Consider the following 24,496-nt stretch of genomic DNA (forward strand, 5'->3'; position numbering starts at 1 on the left):
CACTTATTGAAGGAAAAATTGTAAAATATCTGGAGTTATTCAAGTCCAGCTTGTGTGTCTCTTGGTTCTTTATGCCTAAAACGAGCAGCACGGCGAAAGGTTAATTTCATATAGAAAACGTTTTGGGACTTAGTCCTCTTTAAAAATCTGTTCATATTATATTATGTATTATTTTGAAGCAATTTATTTCATCCATAGAAAGCAAGGTATAGTTAGCAATATATTCCCATATTCGGTGTTTCAAAGCTTTACTCTTGTATAGCAGAGCCTATAAGCTGGAGGAACGATATATAGCAAATCAAAAGCGTTTTTTTCATTTTTGCTTTATGTTTTATTAACATTTTGCATCTATGTATCCTTCAATCATATTTATACATTGATTTTTATGTTATCAAGCGCACTAGTAATTAAAATAGTCTGGTTGTTGACCGATGACTTGAAAAGTGAAAATAGATATTCATTTATAAGGTCCTTTGCGAAGTTTAGGAAGCCAGTACACAGTGAGAACTTTCATGCTACTAGGCTCAGCATGTAAAGAGGTAGCAACCAGTTTGTGTTTGTTCACAATTTCACTTGCTGAAAATTTAGTCAGATGGAATGTATTAGTTGAAATTGAACTATAGCACAAATATAGAATGCAGATGTACACTCCATAACAACAATCCTACTAATGTCCAGCAGAAATTGCCAAGCAGTTTAAAGGGCATGAATCCATATGGTCATTATTTGATTAGCAAATGTCCCACAACTGTTACAAACTTTGTTGAACAAGTCTCAAAGCCACAAGGTAGTTAAAATTAGGGCTTAAAACATAAAATATTCTATAAGTTTTTATAACATGAAAAGATATAAACAGAACAGTCATTAAGTACGAAGATAGATATAATAAAGAAAACGTTCTTACATTGTCGCGTTAGTAAAACATATATAATAAATAGAAAAAGTGATGGACGGAAATTATGGCACTTATCATTAGACTGAAAAAACATCACAGTAAAAAAATAAACAACAACGTAATTATTTCGTACAGATGAAAATTTTCATGTACAAAAAACATTCTAAATTAATTCAGGGAATTTTGTCACGAGGTCAAACAATCATTTTCAAAAATTTAGTTTTGATAAAAATAAAACTGATACTTAATGAGATTTTCCAAAAGTAAGGTTCCTATGCATAACGTTAATATTAAAGGTAAAATGATGAAGAAAAATATAAGAACATAGTAACATAAATAGAGCGTAAATCATTTTCAAATTATCTTACTCTTTAGGCATTATCATACAAAATAAAATGATACAAAAATACCGGTTGAAACTACATATCAATGTTTAAAAATAAGTATGAAAATTTATGAGAAATTAGTCTTTGAAAAAATCACCATATTTAAATGCCTGATCATAATTAATAAAATACATTAAAGGCTTAAAAATATTAATACGAATGTCTTTTTGTTGAGCTCATTTTTTTTAAGAATTGTGATTTATGGAAATTGAATAAAGAGAGCTTAATAACGAATATAACCCAAACCTAATGACATGTGAAGGGAAAAAAATCATCAACATAAAATGTATAAACTAATACAATTGAGGCTTGTTCATCAATTCCTAAACTGTCACAAATCAAATCACAAAATTAATCAATCGATCGTTTTTTTCTAAAGTATACATGTATTAAATTTGTATGTTTAATGTCATAATTAAACTCTTGTTCTACACTTCCCTGAGGTCATCTTCCCTAAGTAAAGTATCATCTGGTGGTGTTTGCATCAACAAGTCTTCTCCTTCTTTTCTTTTCGTACCAGCTGCTGCTAACATCATTGCCCCTAGTGGTCCAGGAGCTGTAGGAACAACATCAGAACTTTTCGTTGATTTGTCTTTCTTAGTTTGATTTTTGGTTTGCTGCGGCAAAGAGCCTGGCAATGGAACCAGCGGCTTTGTCTGACCTGTCAGTGGCTGAGAATGTATATCTTCTGTCCCCATTAAATCATCCAAATCAATCAAAAGTCCAGGAGAGGGCGCCGAGTAAGATGGTGGCTTTATTATCACTTCATCTTCTTGATTAAGTAATGATTTATCTTGTGTACCTAATGTACCATGGACGGCATCGGAACTTCCTGATGAACGACCAGAAGATTTCTTCAGTTTCTGAGGTTCACTACCACCAAAAGCGTTTCGTGGTAGGCCTGGTTTTCCATCAATTGTTGGTGGTCCATGAATTGCATTGGTAGCTCTAGACTTTCTTCCTGGATCGGATGGTTTTGATTTGAAAGTTTCCATTGATGGCACTTCAACTAGGACCGGCAATGGCTTATGACCTTTTGAGAAAACGGGTTCTGCATCTTTTAGGTCTGGCGAGTAGCCTCTGTTAACAACAGAAAAGGTAGATAACTCCTCTGGTTGGAAAGGACTGACTGTTCCGTCATCGCTGATGTTATTGCCATCTAATCCTGGAGTAACAAAAGGTGATCGTGATTTCGCCCTCGTTTCTGATGAGGCAGAATCAGGTCTTTCACTTTCATTAGGATTGTTGAATAATGGAGTGGCTGTCGGATTCCTTAAAAATGGCGCATGCGTTTTTTTACCGAAAACAGGTGTTGCATTGTCATGTCTGGTAAACGTTTTTGGTTGAGCAACTTGAACATTCACAGATTGATCGTCAATATTTGCGTCTTGCAGCCTAAAGTCAGCAGGAGCAGGATGATTTCCTTTTTTACCTTTCTTAACTTTCGGAATGATGCTTCCCAGTGTGGCCAGCAGTGATGATGTACTTCTAGGTCCACCTGATGACGGGGGTGGTGCTGGAGACGTTGGGCCAGGAGTGAATAGGGTACCGCGTGGTGGTGGTGGGGATACAAAATCGTCATCAAAGGTATCAAATAAAACTGGGAAATCCGATGCCGATAGTGCTGAACTACTTCGTCCAGACATCCCAGAATCAAGAGTACGGAAACCTGTTTCATCTCCAAATAACACATTTGCGTTGCGAGAGTTTATTCGATTTCTTGAATAAGCGACATCTGAATCTTCCTCGTACTCATAGTTCACAATAGCATCATTTTGATTGTCCTTTGTCTTTCCTGCTTTTATCCCAGGTTTACATTGTTTAAAGCAAAGGACGCCATGGAACCAGCAGCAACAGCATATGATTAGTATGATGACCGGAATTATGCAACAGATTATAATAATGATCAACAAGATGCTACTTTCCGATGTTTCTTCGTCTTTGTCAGTACAGTAGTCGAAATATTCATTCAACTTACATTCATCTACATTGAAAGTTGCTTGACAGTAAAAGATAAGGTTGTGAACGATAAGTATATCAGTTGCGTTCTCTCCGATATTATCGTAATCAGCTAGACAGGCTTCAAGGAAATATTCTGTGATATTGCTCACATCTTGACAGTACTGTTGTGTATCTGAATTATTCAGTGCTTCTATGCATTCGTCGAGGATAGTTTTATTTACCGATGCAGGCGATAAATCTTTTGGCATATACGATTTAGTAGTTGGGATATCCGACGGAATCCATAAATCGCCAGTCTCTGGTTCAGAAATTATTCCTGATATTGATTTTGTACCAGATAATGTTGAAGAATCTAGAATTGATATAAGTCCTGAACCTTCATCACACCCTATTAGCACAATAAGTTCTTTTTCTGACGCCAAATCATCCGCATATGATGCCATTTCTGCTAGCACTGTGTCTAATGATTTTGCTACCTTCCAAACTCGGACGTGATCAACTTCTAGCGGACTATTATCATTTCCTAAAATGAAAATCGATTCAATATTAAATGTGGATGATTCGTGAACTTTTTTGATGACCTTGTATTGGAGACGTCCATCTGTCATTAGGAAAAGTAACAATTCTCCGTCGGACGATTTCCAAGTCATAGCAGCGTAGATCCATGTGGTAAGTTTCAATTCTAGGGAAGTTGTCCATTTGGTTCCCCACTGTAATGTTATTTTACCGGTCTCAGCAGACAAAGTAAGGTTTTGACCATCTAACTGGTACACAATCAAAGGCTGGTGTATCAAATGAATTTGTATTCTCATCCAAAAACTGATGGTGAAAGCCGTAATGTCCTTTGTCATGTAAACACCAGAATACGTTACTGATTGCAAAGTTAAATGCAGGAGAAATCCTGCTGTCGTTAGGTTCTGCTGCCTATTTGCGTGCCAAGTATGGACCGTTGATAATGATGACCCAAATGCACTCTTTGTCCAGGAGCCAGTGTAAGATGCTGACAAGTTGTCAATTAATGAGGAGTTGGCACTGACCTTATCACTAGGAGATAACAAGTTCATCCACCATGGGTCATCCGTGTTACCTAACAACCCAGTGGCACCATGTCCACTGCTTGTTCCAATTTTAAATCTACATATCAATCCAGTATTGCTGTCCGATACCAGAACAGAAAATGAGCCGACGGTTATCCTGACATAGTTTTGAACTATCCACTTGACTTCGATATTAGAAATAGATTTGGTGACTGGATACACAAAATCGATGAGACCCCCAATATGCATTGGTTGTAAGGTATCATTGAATCTCAACACACTAACAGTTTGTGCACCACTGCTAACAGAAATTTCTTTCATCTGTCGGCAATATATATCATTACTACAAGGCCAGAATACAGCCTGAACAGACATGCCAGAAACTGAATAAACGTTGTATATTCCCGGAAGTATTAACCTATATGATGCACCACCTAATGTTGTTATGTAGGAAGCTAACATGAACCCAACAGCGTTTGACTGTCCGCTTTTGATTGCCTGGACAACGAAGTTACAATCGGCTCCGTGCCACCCTAAAGAACAATCTGCGCATGAGTAGGATGAGAGTGATATTTTGACACTTAATTGTGTTGAGAGCGATTTCCAGTAGTCCGACGCCTTCAATGTAACTCCGTTCCAGTGGGAGTTGCATTGGCATTCACCTGATGTAGAGTCGCAAGTACCATGTGCATTACATGCTCCTTGTGGTCCAAGACTGCAAGATCCCGAACACGATGGGCCATAGTGGGAGGGATCGCAATTACAAACGCTGTTATAGACAGTACCAAAAACACATTCATTGCTACATGATCCACCATACCATGACACATATTTGTCATGAACATCGATTTGATTACAAAGAGCCTTAGCGGGCGATTCTGTCAAGTTTTTGGCATTTTGACAGTAGTCAGCAATACTCAACAATAACACTTCTGCCAAGTCAGGATTACCTGTTGTTTGAACGAGGGTAACACATTCGCCATGAAGGTCTGACAAAATATTTTCCAGTCCAGAACAACGACTGTCGAGTTCAGATGAATCCAAAAGGGTGTCACATTTAGATGTATCGACTGTTGTACTAAGTGGAGTCTTCGCTGTTATTTCCGGAAGCCTTAAATCGACCCCAGGACTCAAATCAAGGTCTGATGCAGCCCATGTTGGAGGATTAGCATAATTTACTGCAAACAGATGTTGGTTGTTCTTTAATTCCGACGCTACAAATCCAGTTCCTTCATTTAAAGACCATGCAGCATGAAGGTCAGGAGTTCTGTCTGTGACAGAGATTCTCCAATTCGTTCTTATGATAGATGGATTATTTGGTCTTGTCCATATTCTCAATTCGTCAATGTAACCATTGAATGTGCCAATAGGGAACAATGATATTACACCATCTCCAATTTGTCCAATTGTAAATGTTCCACCAGATTCAAATACATCAAAGGGACAAGCAATTTCTTTTACAGTGGTCGTGCCAGCATTTGATATTACGTACACCTCAAGCTGGTAATTTTGTTTGTTCCATACAAGATTTACTTGGTTCCATGTGTCCTGGTCTAACGGAATGTTAGTCTGGTATACTGTGTCATCTGCAATCACTACTATACCAGTTTTGTAGTTGACTATGATTATTTGATGTGTAGCAGTATGATACGTCATCATTGGTCCATTGACAGCGGTTGGTTTCACATGGAACTCAATGGCAAAGTTAGACGTTGGTAATTCTACTTCATCCACATACAATCCTGTCCCACTGAAGAGAAGACAAGCTGGTCCTGTTATTATGTACTGCCGTTCCAGCTTGGTATCAACTGCAATGTCGGTAAACACATGTTGCTGGAGGTAGGCTTCGACAGCCGCTACATTTAATGTGCCCACACACGATCCTGCAGTTGTTGCATTGACAGATTTGTCACAAATACTTGTTCGTGGTACATTGCATTTGACCATTTGTATTGAGGTTTTAGTGTTACAGGATGTTAACAATCCACTGATGTATGAAGCATCATTTATAAACTTTGTATTGGGAAACGTCAGCGTCAATATTAATCCATTATCGATATAAACTAATTTAACGGACAAGTCGATGCCAATGAATGTGCATAAAATGGTGTTGGTTTGGATGATAGAAATTTCAATTTCACTTGTAATGAATTTGTCGTAGATAGTTATTTCATCTGAATTGGTATAAACTACAACTTTGTTATTTTGAAAGCTTGTCAAAGATCTTATGAAATAGAAAATTCCATTCACGTCAAGAACTAGATCTCTTAAACAATAATGCGTACGGAACGTATCGTTGCACGTTGATACATGGCCATATACTGACATTATCTGATTTGAATGGCCAAACAAGGTGTAAACATTCTTGAGGGTCAGATCGATGACAAACCCATCGAATGATATCATTTGTCCGTTTGTGGACACTTGAGCTACAAGTGTCGTCTGGTTAGCAGACTGTCCTGTCGCCATGACAACACAAACTTCCCCTTCCCATCCTGATTCGCAACTGTCACATGTTAATCCGGACCAGTGACCTTCACACTGACAGATACCGCTAGTGTCACAAACACCCTGGTTGTTGCACGGTGAAATAATTCCATTTGGACATATATTATCACAGTTTGTTCCGTAAAAACCATAGTAGCAGACACACGCTCCATTTGCTCCTTTGTAACCATACCCACAGTTATTGCAGACTTGTGAAACCCAGAACGGTATAGAAGTGTTCAGACTACACATATTGTTGTATAATGTGTCCTTTAACCCGCCAACAAGATCGCATATCGTTGTGAATGTTACCATTACCGAAACAACATCACTTATGTTTGCAGTAGAGCTGCCTATCAAAATACACTGGTTTTTGAACCAGATCTTACCATTCGGTGAAATACCGCTACATGAAGCTGACACAGCGTCGAAAAACGAGTTGCACAAATCAAGAGCACCTTGCTGAGTTTCAATGTCTAGGCTTATTTCCTCGTTGATAACTTTCAAAGTTTTATCTGATATTTCCCAAAGAGGTGTCTGCCATGGGTGGCTAGGTAAATTCATATTGTTGCCCATCACGTTGTCAAACGCAGTGTGTCCAACGCCCTCTGAGAACGACCAAAGAGATGTTACATTTTTTAGGAAACCGGACAATTTTACATTCAGGCTTTCGGCTTGGAATATCAAAGGGGCCGGTATTGGATCTTTCCAAACTGACACTTCTTCTATTTCTCCATCAAACGTTTCTGTGTATGAATATTTCTCAGAATCGATTGATGGTATCCACTCTCCGAGCGATATTTTGCCTCCCTCTATAAATAAGTCAGAACAGAAGTCTTCGATTATCTGATATCGTATAGTAACATTTGGTCCATAGTGGTAAAAATGAATTTTGTTGTTCGTTCTGTCGAATGTTGTGACAATCTGGTTCCACTGATTTTGATGAATAGTCACATTAGTCGTTATGATCTTTGTACCGCATCGCATTATTATTGGATTTCTATTCAGTATGGAAAACGTCATGTTTTTACTGTAGGCTAGTAGGACTCCACCCTCGGTTTTAGGTTTGAAGTATAAGCTTAAACTAAAACTGTTGCTGTCCAGAGTGTGGTCTTGTCTGTATGTAAGTGTATCTGTCAAAGACGACGTTTCGTTGAACGATAAAGCAAATCCGGAGTCATGGCTTACATTACGTCCAAAAACTGCAAGCATTGTTTGAACTATTGGTCCATCTACCGAACTATATGTGTTCGTAACGTACTGCATCAGGTTGTTTTGATTGTATGTAGTGTATGTTTCGCTGGTACCGCCACAATTTCCAACAATTCCAGTTGATGAGGAGCACACTGTTGATAGTATGTCCATTGATACGTCTATACCATTGTACTGGACCAAAAGTTTGATGGTACTCGATCCAACAGAAATTTCTATTTCTGTGAAAGACTTCATTTCCATTTTAAGGCCAGGTAACGTTGTAGTGGTCTCGTATTCAGACTTGACTAAATCCTTGTATACAAATGGAGGCATATCATTCTGTCCTGATGGCATGATAACAAGTTGGTTTGAAGAAGTTTTGATTGACACTCCTATTATGCAGGTACCATATATACAGCTTACTTGGTATACTTCAACTGCAAAATTGGAAGGTGAATCGAAAACTGTAAAAACTCCAGTTGCCTCATCTAAAGAAATTTGATAGCCATTGAAACCCATGTAATCACCCTTGCCGGTAACGTATGCTTTTGTCCCAAATGACGAGCCGTGGTAAAAAATTCTACAATCTGGTCCCATCAAACCTCCTGTACATGTTCCACATTCGGTATCACCATTCCAATTCCAATTACAAGCGCACTGACCCAAGCTTGTACATTTCCCATGATTGTTACAAGGTGTGTCAGATCCTCCTGGACAAATACCCGAGCAAGTCGTGCCAAAATACCCAGACGTACATGAACATGACCCGTCGTTTTGCTTTTCACCAAATGAACACGTCTTAGTACATCCGCTGTTTTCACTTTCACTGCTGAGCAAACTGCTACATAAATTATTTGTTGGTGGAGAAGCAAGGTCTAAAGACAGCTGACAAATGCGCCCATAGCTCAAGATAACATTGTAAGCATTTGCTGAATCTTTGGTAGTACTGTACACTTGAAGGCAAGCTGAGTAAAATATTTGTTTTGTAGCAGTTGTCAGTCCAATACAGGATGATATAGTATTGTCCATTACTTGGCTACAAAGATTATCAGCTTCTTTTTTGACTGTTGAGCTGCCGAATTTAACGAACGTGACACCTGGATAATTATTTTTGACATAATACACATCTGAAGGAATCCACTCTGGTGGTATCCATGGTGATGAAGGTAGGTTTATGATGTTGCCTTCGAGTGCATCAGATGTAATAGACCCTTGACCTTCATCGAATTGCCAAAGGTTGTTCAGTAAGTGTTGTACATCTAGTGGGTCTATTTGAAAGATGTCCGTCACAATATTTGGCTCCAAGGATATTTTCCATACCAAGAAATTGTCAATGTATCCACTAAATGGGCGTGGAGCTGACATGACTTTACCATTGTATGGTGGTTGCCAATGACCAATGGAAAGTGTTCCAGGATCGTTGAAAATATAAAGTGGTAATTCATAGCTTCTCCTTTCGATATATCCTACACTATTGAAGACATAGATATCAAAATCTCCAATTTCACCATAGTACATCACTATGACTTTGTTCCATTCTCCTTCCTGAAGAGTGAGATTAGTTGAGTATGTCTGGCTTTCATATTCTATGTCAATTATTCCACTAGACACTTGGACAATGAAGAGCTTGGTGTTACTGAAGGAAAACAGAACACCTCCATCATCAGACTTGTTGGCAATTTTAGTCAAAAATTCAAAGGTAATGTTAGGACCTACAGTTGTGTATAAGTCAACCTCTCCATATATTATAGATGAAGCAAAGTTCAAGCTGTATCCACCAACATTCTGTGTTTTGTAATAGATAAATGGGTAGTAGATGAACTCATCACAAGGTACGACAACAAATCTTGACCATTCAAAAGAATATGGCAGAGACATGTTTTTGTTTGGTGAGATGCCGCTGATTTGCAATGTGTATGCCTGGTATGTTGATTGTGGAGTCTGTGTTGGTCCTGTGTATACACATACATTTGGAGAGAAAACTTCTTTGTACAGTAATGATTCGATTTTAAATGTTGAGTTGCTGACTCCTGAACCTCCGAGTATTCCACTTGTGGTGCTGACATACTGATGACTCAATATAACTTCCATAACAAGGTATTGCCCTTGCAGCCTTACACCAACTTGAGCTTGGTCTTCAATCTTTATCTTCAATTCATCGATGTCAATCCTTTCTAAACTGAAACCCTTGAAGTACAATGGCTCATCAACTGTGGTTTCTTGGTCTTCAATGTAAACAATAGGTTTACTTGTTTTGAGTCTTGGAGTCTTGAATGTGATGGTTGAAAATCCTGCTGAAGTATCCCCAAGTCTCACCGATAAAAATGTGATGCAGGTATGGTTCTGATGACACGCTACTAGTTTTCCCTGAATGGCAATGACATCACTTATGGTAAGCAATGAATACACCGCTGGTTCTCTGACGATAAAGCTCAAACCATCCAAATTTGTCATGTGACCTAATTGACTTGCCAGGGCAATGGACTGATTACCAGCGATGGTGTTTTCTGCTACAGCACAGTCAGGTCCGATCCAGCCATCAGTACAGACAGAACAATCATCTGCACCTTTTCTGTTGAGTGGACAGTCACATGATCCTGTTTGATCACATGTTCCATATCCTGAGCATGGAGAGGCGGCTCCCCCGGGACATTCTGTGTCACATGTCGTATTCCAATATCCTTTGTTACAAACACATTCAGTGCCTCCATTTTTGGTTCCAAAATAGCAATGTGGATCACAGTGGTCCCCAAACACTGAGTTAAACGCAGCATCATTTGTCATTTCAGTACATAGTGACAGTCCTGGCCAGATGCTTAATTCAAGGATATATTGGCAATAGTCTGCATACTCCAAGATGGTATCTTCCAAGTCTTCAGGATCTTGCGCTTGTTCACATTCATACTTGTATTTCTGATTCAAACCACTTCCTGCTGGTGTACAGGTGCTGAAAATATAAGTAGTACAAATTTTAATCTTGTACAAATCCATCCATGCTAAACCCGACAGGGTAGTCAAGGACGTTAAAAAAACCCTTAGTACAGATTTTACAGGTTATGTACTTAATGTAAACATATGTCAGTCTTATTTGTTGGTTTGTAAGGTTGTTTAGAACTTTGTTTTGATTGCCATGTTTTCCATCTATAAATATTAAGAGAAAACAATGTAAAGGATCGAATTCTCTTAATTGGTTTTAAACATGTTTTGCCTATTACATTATATTGCTTTTCAATAAAAAAAATCCTTATCATTATTCTAGTACTCTCTACGTGGGAATTTTGACCTTGCTCCTAATATTATGTTGTCTCATAAAAATCAGTGTATACCGAAATGTTTTGTTCTTGATTACATAAATACAAATTCGAAAATGTTAATGCAGGTTCAATATCAAATGGTATACAAAATGTACAAAAAAAATCTAAATTATCAATCACTCATATCATGCAAACGATCAGTTAAATGGATGAGCTATCAATGCTAATGATACACAGATTAATACCAAATTATTTTCATGAGAAGTTTGTAATTTTAGCTGACAAATACCGTAACATATAAATTTTTGGGGACATATTCGGGGTATTAATTTTCGCGATTTAAAAAAAATAATTAGCGTTGTATAGTGTTAAAGATTAATGTTGCAGATACAATTTTTCGCAGTTTTCTGTCCACCGCGAAAAAAGCAAAATTTAGTACGTTTATTGAACAAATTAAATCAACAGCTTTAACGAATGTAACAAAGGGGCATCAATATTATGATAATTTTAGATACCTTGCAAAATTGCTCGAGCTGAAGACTTGTTCACAGAATGATGCAGTACTGATGGGTACATAAATGGTAGCCCTCTTCCTACGTTTTCCGATCTGTGATGAAACGAGTAGATCCGACGGTGGGCTGACATCCACTGGAGACGCAACAAAGGGAATAGGAGCATCTGATAGCCTTACAACTCCTCCATTAAATGGACTAACTGGATTCCTTAAAACAATACCACTATTCTCTGCTGTCCATGTACCATCTACAATCATAAACATTTAAAATTTTATCAAATACATCACTTTTTATTAATATTACTACAACATTAAAAATATATGATAAATTTCAGAACTGAACTTTAACTTGATGTTAGATTAATATGACTATTACAACATATCATCAAGATCTTAGCATTCACTAGAGTCAAAAAACCAAAGAAAAGAACATAAAATATAATTATTGGTTAAGAACTTAAAATAAATAACTTAATTCTTCAAAGGCAAAGAATTAAGTATATTTAGAGGAAGATAAATCTGCATTTTGAAAGAGAAATCACAAGAAAACCAGTAATAAAAAAGGACCTAATCCTGGGGTAACTACTAGACAACGAAAACTGATGTACACAACAAAAATGAACATGAGCTGAAATATCCGTTTTGTTTGTTTTGATACTCATGTTAAGTAGCACTCCAGCTAAGAATCATGCAAAATGTGATTCATGGGTAAAAAGCCTATATATTTTTATTTTTGATATTTTGTTAGAATTTCCGTATACGTAGTAAACAGAAATTCACATTCAGTTTTTCATACATCCCGTGTTCTTAGGAGATACAAAATTATATAGAATGCACTGTAGATTTCAAAATTAAGGGAGATAAATGACACTCAAATACAATAGAATCTACTGTATGTTCAATGTCGATTATCTCCTAAGAGTAGGCAGATTTGAATGAATAATTACATATTTCATAGTATAGACCCATAAAACAACTTAATTACAAAAATAAAAATGTGTAGCCTTTTTTTAGGGTGCATCGCATTTTTCAGATTTTGCATGATTCTTACAAAGACAGCTACTTAAGTTCAAATGAAATACCTAATTCCTCATTGAAGGTCCAGAGAGAGGACAACCCTTCATCATCAAGAGTGTAGGTTCTATTCCAATGGTTTTTTATCTCCATTAAACCGAGGTACCTAAACAAAATATTACATAATTTCAGTAAGGAAAGTTTGTTTCATTGACAAGCATTTAAAAGTTATCAGATTACAAAACTTCCAAGTTAAAATATAAATTCTATAACAATAAATAAAAATGAATATAAAGTAATATGCTTATTTGGTATGATTAATTCCTTAACACCTTTATATTTTAAAAGCGGCATATATAATACGTACCTTATTGATGTCATGTGTCCCTAATTTATTTGATAAGCAATATTAACCATATATAGAGCTCACCTGTTCCAAATTCTGAGTTCATCGATACATCCTTCAAATCCTTCATTCAATGGTTGATCTCCAGACCCATCTGGTGGTGGCTGCCATTTGCCTAACGCCAATCGTCCTTTACCACTGAATGGATGCGTACCATCAAGCTCTACCAGCTCTCGCCTGTACGTTCCAGAGTTATTAAAGACATAAACATCAAGATAGGTGCCTCCATCATAGATCAAACCTACTTGACTCCACTTATCGTTTTCCAGAATTAGACCGAGGTTGAAGGTTAACTCTCCATAGGTTATGACAAGCTTTCCATTCATGTTCTTCACGGCAAATGTCTTCACACTAGTATATGACAATATGGTACCAAGACAACTGTCTTCATGGCAAGTCTTGACGAAAAACTCTATTGAAACATAATCGCTGTTGAAAATTTGTACTTGTTCAGTGATCATAGATGCATCATCATTGCAAACAGCATTACCCGGTCCTATCCCTGCTACAGATGTTTCATCTACCCCAGATTCTTCCAAAATAGAACTTCCAGGGGGCAGAGTGTTAGGATTGAATATATTTGTCACAGTGTCGGAGGCTTCAGTTGTAGTAGCAAATGTTTTTAAACCTGTCGAATCGATGCTACTATCATTCAAATAATTCATTGTTGTAGTTGGTGTCATTATTGTAGTTGGTGCCATTGTTGTACTGGTGGTTGTTAGATCCATTGAACAAGGCATTGTAGGAGTATAAGAAGAGCAGTCTTTACATCCTCCACATATTCCTCGGATAGGAGGAGAACTGCAACAAAAATCAGTTCCAATTTTAACTCTTACGACTGCTATAAACTTATCAAAGCGCACGTGTCGCCTAATTCGAACAACAAATCCTAATTCGTTCATGATGTATCTTGTAACTCTCTCCGATGGTCTGTGGAGTTTAATTTTGCATCCACCTTCAACCTCTATTCTCTTACGTCTTTCTAGAGTAACTTGGACCTCTTTGCCATCAACCCAGATGGTGTCATTATGAGAGAGGTAGGTAACAGTTGTCTTGTGTATCTTGATAGACACAGCATCCATGCATACACTCTGTCTTTTTCGCCATTTACAAGATACTTGTCTTACCTTCAAAGAAGAATATGAACATGTCACAAGGCAGGCATTTTAACACAAAAAACGTAATTTCATCTTAGTTGTTAAGTGTCAGTTCCTGTAAGAATCAGGCAGTCAGTGAAACATGGTATGAAAAATCCCATCATTTTTTAATTTGACTATTTGCACCATCAGAATCAAGAAAACAGACAAGATTTTCCATATCATGTTGGGCCATTGACTTACAATTTCATTTAAATGCACTGAAAATGAACATTTCAACAGCAGATAACTCTGTCCAATACCTAATTTTTCTAAAATTCTACTGAAAAGCCAATGATGCAGAGATCAAATAATGGTCTTTTCTAATAGAGGAAGTATCCTTGAGTGATATTACATTGTCAGATTGGCGGGGCTTTGACATGCATGTTTCTGATTTTTTCCATTTTGCCTCATTCTTACAAACACTTACACTTAAATGTTATAAATGAAAGTATACTTAACAGGGAAAGAGCCTTTTCTAAAGTGTGATTTAGGTACAATTTATTCGTGAAAAAGTATTAAAACTATTTTTTGATGTTATTGTCCATGATAGAATTATACAAAAATTTAAAACTTAAGATTTTTAAAAGTTTGTTCTATAATTATTTGCATAGTTGAATAACCAAAAGTAAAATATTATATTGCTTTGCAATCTAAATAAGTCCTACCTACCTCTACTTTGAGGTTATTAAGCTCAGTCAGTAAGTAATTTCCTGGTTCTGCATAGCTAAATCTGTGTCCAGTAAAGTTGCCATAATTCCCATGTTTTCTTGCAAAGCATCCCATTGGTGCATTTGAAGGAAGTTCTGGTTCTGCTACATTACAATCAGTGCCAATATATCCAGTTGTACATGTTCCACAATTGTCATCTCCATTCCAGTTCTCTAGACATGAACATTTACCAGTATCCCTCTGACAAGTGCCATGACCGTTGCATGGATTAGATGCTCCACCTGGACAAACCTGGTCGCATTTATCTCCCCAGTAACCACTATAACATTGACAATATGATGATTCTAGAATGAATTTTCCAAAAATACATTTAGCAGTGCAGTCTTGTCCTTTCCACACTGGGAATGTTCTGGTTTCGAAGTCATTACAAAGCGACTGATATGGTGGTGAGATGTCTTTCTCCACTTCACACATTGATCCAAATGCAATAGTGCTATCCATACTAAAGTCCATTGTTCCTGTGACTGAAATGTCTTCAATGCACGCCATGATGTAAAATGATGAACTGACAGCCAGATCGTTGCACTTGCTAGAAATCGCAGAGCTGTTTAGCAGACTCTTGCATTTACTGTTTATTTCGGGTTCTGGGATACCAATGTTGACATCAATCTTTGGAGTGTTAGTTCTTGTATCAGGAAGATCAGTTGGTATCCATGTGCATCCCTTGTCGGATATTGTCAGTTTGTAGTTGTTAACTATGTCAGTTGATATTTTGCCGTTACCAACTTCTAAGTTCCAACCAGCTGCTAAGCCTGTTGTTATCTGTAAAATACTGGTTTTCCAATGGATAAATATTTGTGTTGGAATACAAGGTCTGTTCCATACAAGTACACGATCAATGACACCGATAAATATTCCAGGTGGAATGTCTCCTCCGCCTACAATTGGCGGCTGCCACTCTCCAACAACAAGAGTTCCTCTCGGTGGAAAAGCACCAATACCAAGATAAACTGATGTGAACTCAGTGATATCATTGCCATAAATGTAGTGGAAAGTTATCCAACCAGATAAGCTGTTGTAAACCAGTGTTATTTGCGTCCATTGATTAAGTCGAACTTGAATGCCAGTTGGTACAACATATGATCCTAGAGACACCAAAAACCTTCCGTTTACTATGCAGACAGCAGTAGTGCTTCTCCAGCTGTATGACAAGACTGTGCCACCATCTCCCTTGCCATCTAGACTAGTAATTTTCAATCTAGTTTCAATTGTAGTTGATTCTCCGAGAAAGCCTTGCTCCCACGGAACTGTCTGAATCCATCCTGTATTGATAGCAACTCCTGTTGAAGGATTGAAGGTTGTTGCAATCTCGTTAAATATGCTCGATGTATATGTCTTGTGCCATATACTAGCATACTGCAGTATTGATGTTCCTGAAATAACATGACTGGCGCAGACACTAGCCAGACCTTCATATCGGATTAAGCATGGATAATCGTTGGAACTGCAAAAATGTGACTTTATAATACACCCACCCACAAGTCCTTCTGAGGCAGAACAATAAGCTGTGGTTATAGATAGCCTGATGTTGATGTAATCCTCCTGTACGTATACAATTAACTCAAATCCTGTTTTGTATATTTTGTACACCGAACTGTCTAATGGTCCCATCTGGAAGCTACTTCCAAGGTTGGCCACTGTTTCCAAGGATGTTACCTGACCATCTATTTCTACATGGCCACCATTGATAGTACTGACTGTAACAATCTTTGAATCTATCTTTAAAGCTACTTCCTTGGCACATGTTTTGAAATATCGACAAGCTCCTGTTAGAATTTGAAGATTTATATTGCCCATTTGGTAAAATGTATGAATACCATGTTCTGGAAATCTAAAGCTTGCCCCATCTATGGTGGTTATATGCCCATTGCCAGAAAAGCCACAGAAATAGTTGGAAATACCTGGTAAAACTGGTTGAACTGTAACTGAACATTCTTCTCCATACCATCCAGGAGCACATGATGTGCAATTCGGAGCCGCCCAGTTCATTTGACATTTACAATCACCAGTAAACTGGTCACATTCTCCATGCCCGTTGCACATATTGTGAGTACCACCATGACATCTCTTGTTACAGGAAGGTCCCCAGTATCCTGTTTCACATGTACAAGAGTTTGATCCAATAGATTTATGAAAATCACATCTCTGTGAACAATCATTACCAACCCATCCAGGATAGACAAGGGAGGCGAAATCATTACAGTAGTTTTTTCCTGGCCAGGCTGCTGTCCATTTAGATTTTACAAAAAGATCTGCCAGGTTTATGACAATAGTCAGAGACATGTCAATTTTACCAGAGCTAGCAATATCACTTGTACACGCAGCAAAGTAGAAGTTCAATGTTCCACAACTTGGTCCTGTAGTTTTTCCAAGAACAGATTGGAAAATTAATGTTCTACATTTGGTATCCGCCTCTTGTTGTTTAGATAAGTCAGTATAGGTATGGAAATATGGCACTGTTGGTGAATTAATCTGAAGACTTGACACTCGCCATTTTATTTTCTGTCTTAGAACTCCATAATCAACTACTTCAATGTGGTGTTTACCTACCACATCATAGATAAGTGATGATCCATAGTCATCAAACTTCCAATAGATTGCAAGAGAAGTAGTGGTCGTTTCAACTCGCTTCATCTGGTATTTGAGAACGTCATTGTACGACAAAGCTTTCTGCCACACTCGGACTTCGTCAATATCTCCAGTATAATATTTGTGGTATGCTTCATTATCGGATGGAAGAGGGGGCTGCGGTGGTTGACCAAAACCAAAGTAACCATAGGCCACGAACATGTCCTGATGATTTATGGTAAATGATATGAAGTTAAAGCTTCCAGTTTCTTTGAACAAGTAGAAAACCATTTGTGATGATACGTGGAGCCATACAAGAGTTACATGATGCCACTTCTCAAGCGTTGCATTAATCCCTGTGTTATAAATGTTTTGACCGATTTTCAGTTTCAATGTGTTTTCTAAGTAAACAATGAAGGACAGTTTTGTATTGTAAGACATTATCACGCCTGTATTATCACCAGGTCTGAAGAAAAACTCAACAGAGAAGTCGTTTCCACTTCGGATAATGCCTGGAAGAAAATCGGTAGTTAAGACTGAGTCTTGAAAGTAAATGCAAAAGCCTGCTGTAGAGACTTGTCTCATTTCCATCAACTCATTGTTAGTGAACATCAATGTAAACAAACTGTCAGGTTCGGTGACAACCCAAGTATTTGAGTATGTGTCTGTGCTGGTTACAGATGGGTCACATGGGCCACAGAGGTAATCCTGTGTCTTACAGAATGGTGTTTCAGTTAGGACAATTATATTCAGTTGTTGCTGAAGTGATCTGACTGATATTGTTAGGTGGTTGCTAGACTTGGTTGTTATTTCGAATTCTGATGTGGTTGGATGATACACAACTATGTCTGTCAGATGCCTTTCTAATTCTCCATCAAATGTGAATGACTGTCCGTCAATCCAAATTAAGGTGTCTTGATTTGAATGATATCGTGCTCTGATAACGACAGTATTTGACTTGTACTTGATAGATACAGCTGCAATGCAAATCGAATCATCATAGCAGTAAGTATTTCTGATTTGAACTTCTGGGTATATGCTTGTGTCTGATGATTTGAAGATGTAAAACTCCCCTGTCTGTAAGAAGTTAAACTGTAACTCATTAAATGTCCGCAAATGACTGTTCCCAAATAGTGCACATGTGTAATTCTGTAAATTTGGGGTACCAGTTGGTGGGATTACATCTGGTATAATGACATCACAGTCATTTCCTGTCCATGGCTCAAGACATGTCGCACAGTCAGTTGTATTCGAGTATGACGGATAACAATAACATTCCCCAGTGGCTTTCACACAAAGTCCATTATTATTGCAAGGTGAAATTGTACCACCTGTACAAACGCCACTACAGTCATCGCCCCAGTAACCATGGTTACACTCACAAACCAAATCGTTGTTGATATGTCCATGTTTACATAAATGTGAACACAGCAGATTAAAGAATGGATTGGTACTGTCGGTACATAGTGATGGTCTAGGTGATATCGGTGGGTTGGCTATTTTTTCACAATATTCTATATATGAGTACACACTAAAAATATATGCTTTCTCACTTGATGATGCAATAATATCTACAACGCACGACTCATAATGGTACTGCAAGACTGCATCGCCAAGTTGTCCACAGACAGATGACAGAGCAGAGTCAAGCAAGTATTCTTTACATATTTTTTTAGCAGTTGTTGTCAAGGTGTCGTTTGGTTTTGCTTTTGGTGATTCTCCATCGGTAACTACATCTGACTGCCACCAATATACATCATCGGATGGTAGAATAAGCTGATATTCTCCAATCACATCTCGAGCAACAAAGCCATGACCTTTGGTGAATATCCATAATGATGTCAAGTCTGTAAATTTCTTCGACAATAATCTTTTAGATGTAAACAGTATCTCATAAACATCTAGGGCAACTTTCCATGTTTCAATTTCAGCTATTTTACCATTGAAATGCTTGAATGATATAGGAGCATTGTCCTTCCAGTCACCAATTTTCAGAAAGCCACTGTTCTTGAGTGCTGTAGTTTGAACTGTCAACTGGTGCCACCATTGCATGCCAGATGATGTAAAAATGTAGATCTTCAAAGTTCTAGTGGCATGAACAAATGACAGAGAAATTTGGTACCAGATATCAACTTCAGCTGCATAACCAGTATCTATCTTTTCATCACCCCAAAGTACATGTACCGTGCCATTTAAGTAAATGGATACTGAGGTTCCCTTGTAATATGCCATTATTAACCCTTCGTCTGATGTGGCAGCAAATTTGACTTGTATAGTTGCATCCCCAGATGATCCAAACAGATTTTCAAGCTGTGATGTATATGCTCCAGTCCCGTTGAATGCAAGGACATAGGTTTCTCCATTGACACTTTGTGGTTCTTCGATGCCACCAAACACATACTTAAAGCCAGACCCGACACTTGAATCAATCCTCCAATAGTCTGCATAGCGTGTGTTGATGATCTCCTTTGTGATGTCAGTCATTGCTACTGTAGATCCTGCTCCTATGGCAAAGTCATTGTTCTTGTTGCTATCACAAATACCACAGAGACCAGACATACCTGAAGTACATTGTGTTAGTGTTGCATATACTTCAAGAACTGAACTGTGATAGACGATTGTAATAACATTAGATCCATATTCTAAGTTGACTGACGTTTCCCCATTTTGGACTACCTTGACAGTTGATGTCAAACTGTGGTTGCTATCCAGAGTTATTTCTTGGTTGTTGTGAAGCATAAGTACACCACTTTGTCCTGGTACTGCTGATACTATTGTAAAGTTTTCACCCTGAGTATGGATCCAAATTTGATTCACACATGATGCTCCATCTTGACCACATGGAATCTGTCTTATGTAGACAGCGACTGTAGTATCTTTGACAAAGACGAACTCTCCATTGGCTGTAAAATCGAACGTTTGACCATCAAACAAAGTATAATGGCCGTAGCCAAAGGCTGAACATACTTTAGCTGCAATACCTGATGATGGAATATTTGCTTGACTGACTGAGCAATCTTTTCCATACCATCCTGTTGCACAATTTTCACAATTACTACCAGTAAAATTTGGTAGACATTCACATGTACCATTAGAGTGGCAGGTTCCTCCACCACATGGCAAACCAGCAGAGTATGGACAAATATTTTGACATGAAGTACCCCAAAATCCATCATGACAGTCACAGATTGTGTTCCAATCACCAGAGACACAGGATGTAGAGCAGGAATTTCCAGTCCACCTTGGAAACTGTCTAGTTTGGAAAGAATCACACCATGTCCTGGCTGGCCATGTAATAAGTGATCTATCGGTTGAGCAGTGGTCTGATAATGTGATGATCGGTTCCATCGTCCAATCTTTGTCTGTCATGACATGGCCGTTGAAAACACACTGCTTGTACAAATAAAATTGAACTTGCGAACCATAACTTGAGCAAGAGTTATTGTATGCTGCAGACATAATTGTTGACAGGCATATGTCCTTTATGTCATTGTTCTTATCACTTATACTTCTGAAGATGTTGTAAATCTGCTTGTCTAGGGATGTCAAGGTGTAGTCTACCAAGTTCCATTTTGGATGCAGCCAAGGTGTTCCTACCATTGTAATTTTCAAGCCACCAATAGAGTCAACTAGTTGTCGACCATATCCTAGATTGAAGTTCCAATGGTTTACTAAACCTGTGTATGAATTTGTCAAATGAATGAAGGCATAAGTCCTTATTTGGTTTAATGTCAGCTGTTTCTTCCAGATTCTGAAGTCATCAAAAGTCCCAATAAAACCCCAATTCACTCCATCTCTTTCACTTAGTGGATAATTCCACTGACCAATCATAAATGTTCCTCCAGGTATAAATGGATTGGGGTCTGAAGCTGGAAAAACATGGACATCAGTGTTGATTTGTAAACTTTCCTGAATAAGATAAAGGTTGATAATTCTAGTGTCTAGTCTCCATACAAAGGCAAAGTGGTACCATGTGTCTTTTTCAACTGTTAAAGATGCAAATGATATTTTCTTGTCCTGGTAATAGAGTGTCATTTTGCTGTCACAGATCACAGTTGTAAAAACAAGGTTGTCTTTTTTATATGACCAGATTGTATAGCATCCTGGGCTTACAACTGATGATTTGAACTTTAGTTCTACTGTGGTGACAAATTCAGTGAATGTTGATATCGGTTCTGTGAGGCAATTTGAACCATTAGTAAAGAGACCAAAACCTCCACTGTTTTCGATAGATACTAGTCCATGAAATATTGAGTTTGACTCTAAAACAAGCCAGGACTGACCAAAGATATCATGAATAGAGTCTGTGTTCAGTGTTACAGTACTATTTAGAACTACACCCGTCTCTGTCTTGAAATCATCTTCATGGTTCAGATTACAACTGCTGAGTAAACCTGTTGTAGTACCACAGAAAGTTGAAACGGATCCAATATACACATCGAGGTGGTTCTCAAACAGATAGATATCCACTGTCAGATCACTTCCTACTATTTGGTAATGGTAACTGGAGACTTGTTTACATGTGACTCCAGAAACAGTGAATCCTGACCCAATTACAATCTTGTTTCCATCATACCAGGTAGAGACCACTTCATCTAACACAGATATCACTAGCTTGTGACTGTCAATCTGTATACCAACAGCTGCAGTTCCAACACTGGCGTAGTATTGTGACATGAGAACCTGAAGTATGTGGATTTTGATCTGAATTCCAGATAGCAGCTGGCCTGATACCAGCAAGTGTTCTCCAGGATAGTGATAGTTGTACGCAGCACCATCAAAAGTAATGAAGTGACCACTGTGGTAGCATTTTCCTTGGAACTTGTCTCCAGCTTTATTGTCATTGTTTACATGAACCACTGAGCAATCTTTTCCGAACCACCCCGCCTTACATTGCTCACAATTAGTTATTACTTCTGGACCAGCATAACAGGAGCAGGTACCAGCAGCAGGATCACAGATTCCATTGCCATAGCAAGCATTGTTAGCCCCACCTGGACATGTGTTCTGGCATTCTGATCCCCAGTATCCTTCCTTGCACTTACAGTAACCAGTCTGGTCATTCAAAACAGGCTGAAAATAAAATTGATCTTTCTCATCATACTGTATATGGGAATTTAAGTAGAGAATAACATACTTGCAATTTTTTTCCATTCAAATAAGTTTTGGTACTAACAGCATATGACCTTCAGCCCCCCCAAAAAACCTGTTTTGTTTTATAAAATTGTTCTGTTTTGTTTTGCATTATAAATCTCTTCTTGTTCAAAATCCTCTAAGTAAACCTACTTAATATTACTGGCATGCAGGGGCGTATTCAGAAACTTTGAAAAGGAGGGATGACATCTGGGGTTCCTCAGAAAAAGAAGGGTGCTAAGACATTATTTGCCATTTTTTGCCAATTTTACACATGAAAATGACAAATTTTCAAATAAAAATGGGGTGCATCCCTCCTCGGGATCTGCTATTGGGCATGTGTCTGTTAATTGTGGCCGTTTTGTAGGACCAATTTATACCTTTCTAGTAAGCACATTTTGTTTAGTTCCAAATTTTTCTATGAATAGTGATTTTTCAATTGCGTTTTAGCGTTTAGTGGGTAATTTTGAAAAATTAGGCAATTTTAAGGTGAAAGGTAAATGAAAAATTTTAGCGTTTCTTATTCTGGCGGATGCATAGTGGTATACTAGGTAACTAAGCTCAGAGTATGCAAATATTGGCGCCCAGTGAAAATTACTCCCTATACAGTATTTGTAGACAAGCCTGTCAAAACTAAACCTGGAATGAACAATTATCTGTCTAAAACATACAACTACTGAAGTCCCTTCATATCAAATTCGATGCATTTTGAACTTGTGTAACCTGAACACCTGCCTAAGCTAAACAAATCTTTCAGTACAGAAAGGGTTTTATTTCAACAGGTTTGACTGTTCAGACAACACACCTTAAATTACATACCACAATAGGAACAGAGGGACACTTCATGGCAGGTGAAAGAGTAGCTGATGCTGATATTATGGTGTTTGCATATGAGGAAGAGACAACCCATCTCACTATGGCAGTTCCTGACTCAGACCTACAAAATATAGAAAATGATTTATCATAATGATCTATAGACATACTTATCTTTCTTGTACCTATTGAAACACACACACAAAAAAAACATAAATAATTGTTCAAAGGGAACGCTTCACACTGCCATTTATTTTCTCATGGCAAACTCGTAATTTCTCTTATCATCAAATCGAGAGTTTGTTTACAAAACAGTAAAATCCATATTTGAAAAAAGAAAAAAAAAAACATCTGTGAATGTGCAATTTATACCATGAATAATAAGATAATTAATTGGAAAGAGTGAATAACCAAAATATAATCACGAATGCCGAAGAATGCCTAGATTTAACGAGTGTGCAGAACAAGTTCCGTGCAAGAGTTAATTGTTAATGTGTTCTTGGCACGAGATCATATTTTGGTAATTCATGATAACCAATTGATTATCCTATTTAATATATAGATTTCCTCCATTATTTATTGTTATTTTCAACACAAATTTAAAATTTTGTGAACGACGGATTGATATTCGTGTTGTGACGTTTTGGCAGGAGAAAGCACGAGAGTGAAATTATAGAATTTATTTCACAGTGTGAATTATAAAAAAAATTACACTGGAAACAATCTGTAAATCACTGCTATCTATATAATGAATTTACTTATCTAATTCAATTTAATGTATAAACGAATGTTGCATTAGAATAAGTAATATTCAATGCAGGTTTCAGTTTATTTATTGGTTACAAATGTATTCTTACATGAAAAAAATTATTTAAAATAAGTTATGACATTGTCAATGTACTTTTGAAGTCCACTGAAATAAACATAATGACTCAGCAAAAACAGAGTAAATCTTGACTACTTAC

The 24,496-nt window shown here is 37.6% G+C and overlaps 1 protein-coding gene across 2 annotated transcripts in view; it reads right to left on the reverse strand.

The window, feature by feature from the left end:
• Positions 1-817: 817 nt before the first annotated feature.
• LOC148627963 (uncharacterized) overlaps positions 818-24,496 on the reverse strand; it is a 159,958-nt gene continuing 136,279 nt past the window's right edge. For both annotated transcript variants that reach the window (XM_088582245.1, XM_088582253.1), the window contains 6 exons: positions 23,538-23,655; positions 14,958-22,658; positions 13,174-14,276; positions 12,812-12,909; positions 11,731-11,977; positions 818-10,908 (listed from right to left, as the gene is read on the reverse strand). In XM_088582245.1, coding sequence (XP_088438371.1) covers positions 1,710-10,908; positions 11,731-11,977; positions 12,812-12,909; positions 13,174-14,276; positions 14,958-22,658; positions 23,538-23,655 — 18,466 coding nt within the window. In that variant the 3' untranslated portion in view covers positions 818-1,709. The remainder of the gene's footprint in view (positions 10,909-11,730; positions 11,978-12,811; positions 12,910-13,173; positions 14,277-14,957; positions 22,659-23,537; positions 23,656-24,496) is intronic.

The sequence above is a fragment of the Perna viridis genome, chromosome 1 (genome assembly GCF_037379345.1).
Source record: "Perna viridis isolate PV_CMFRI_1.1 ecotype Kerala chromosome 1, ASM3737934v1, whole genome shotgun sequence".
Taxonomy (NCBI): Eukaryota; Metazoa; Mollusca; class Bivalvia; order Mytilida; family Mytilidae; genus Perna; species Perna viridis.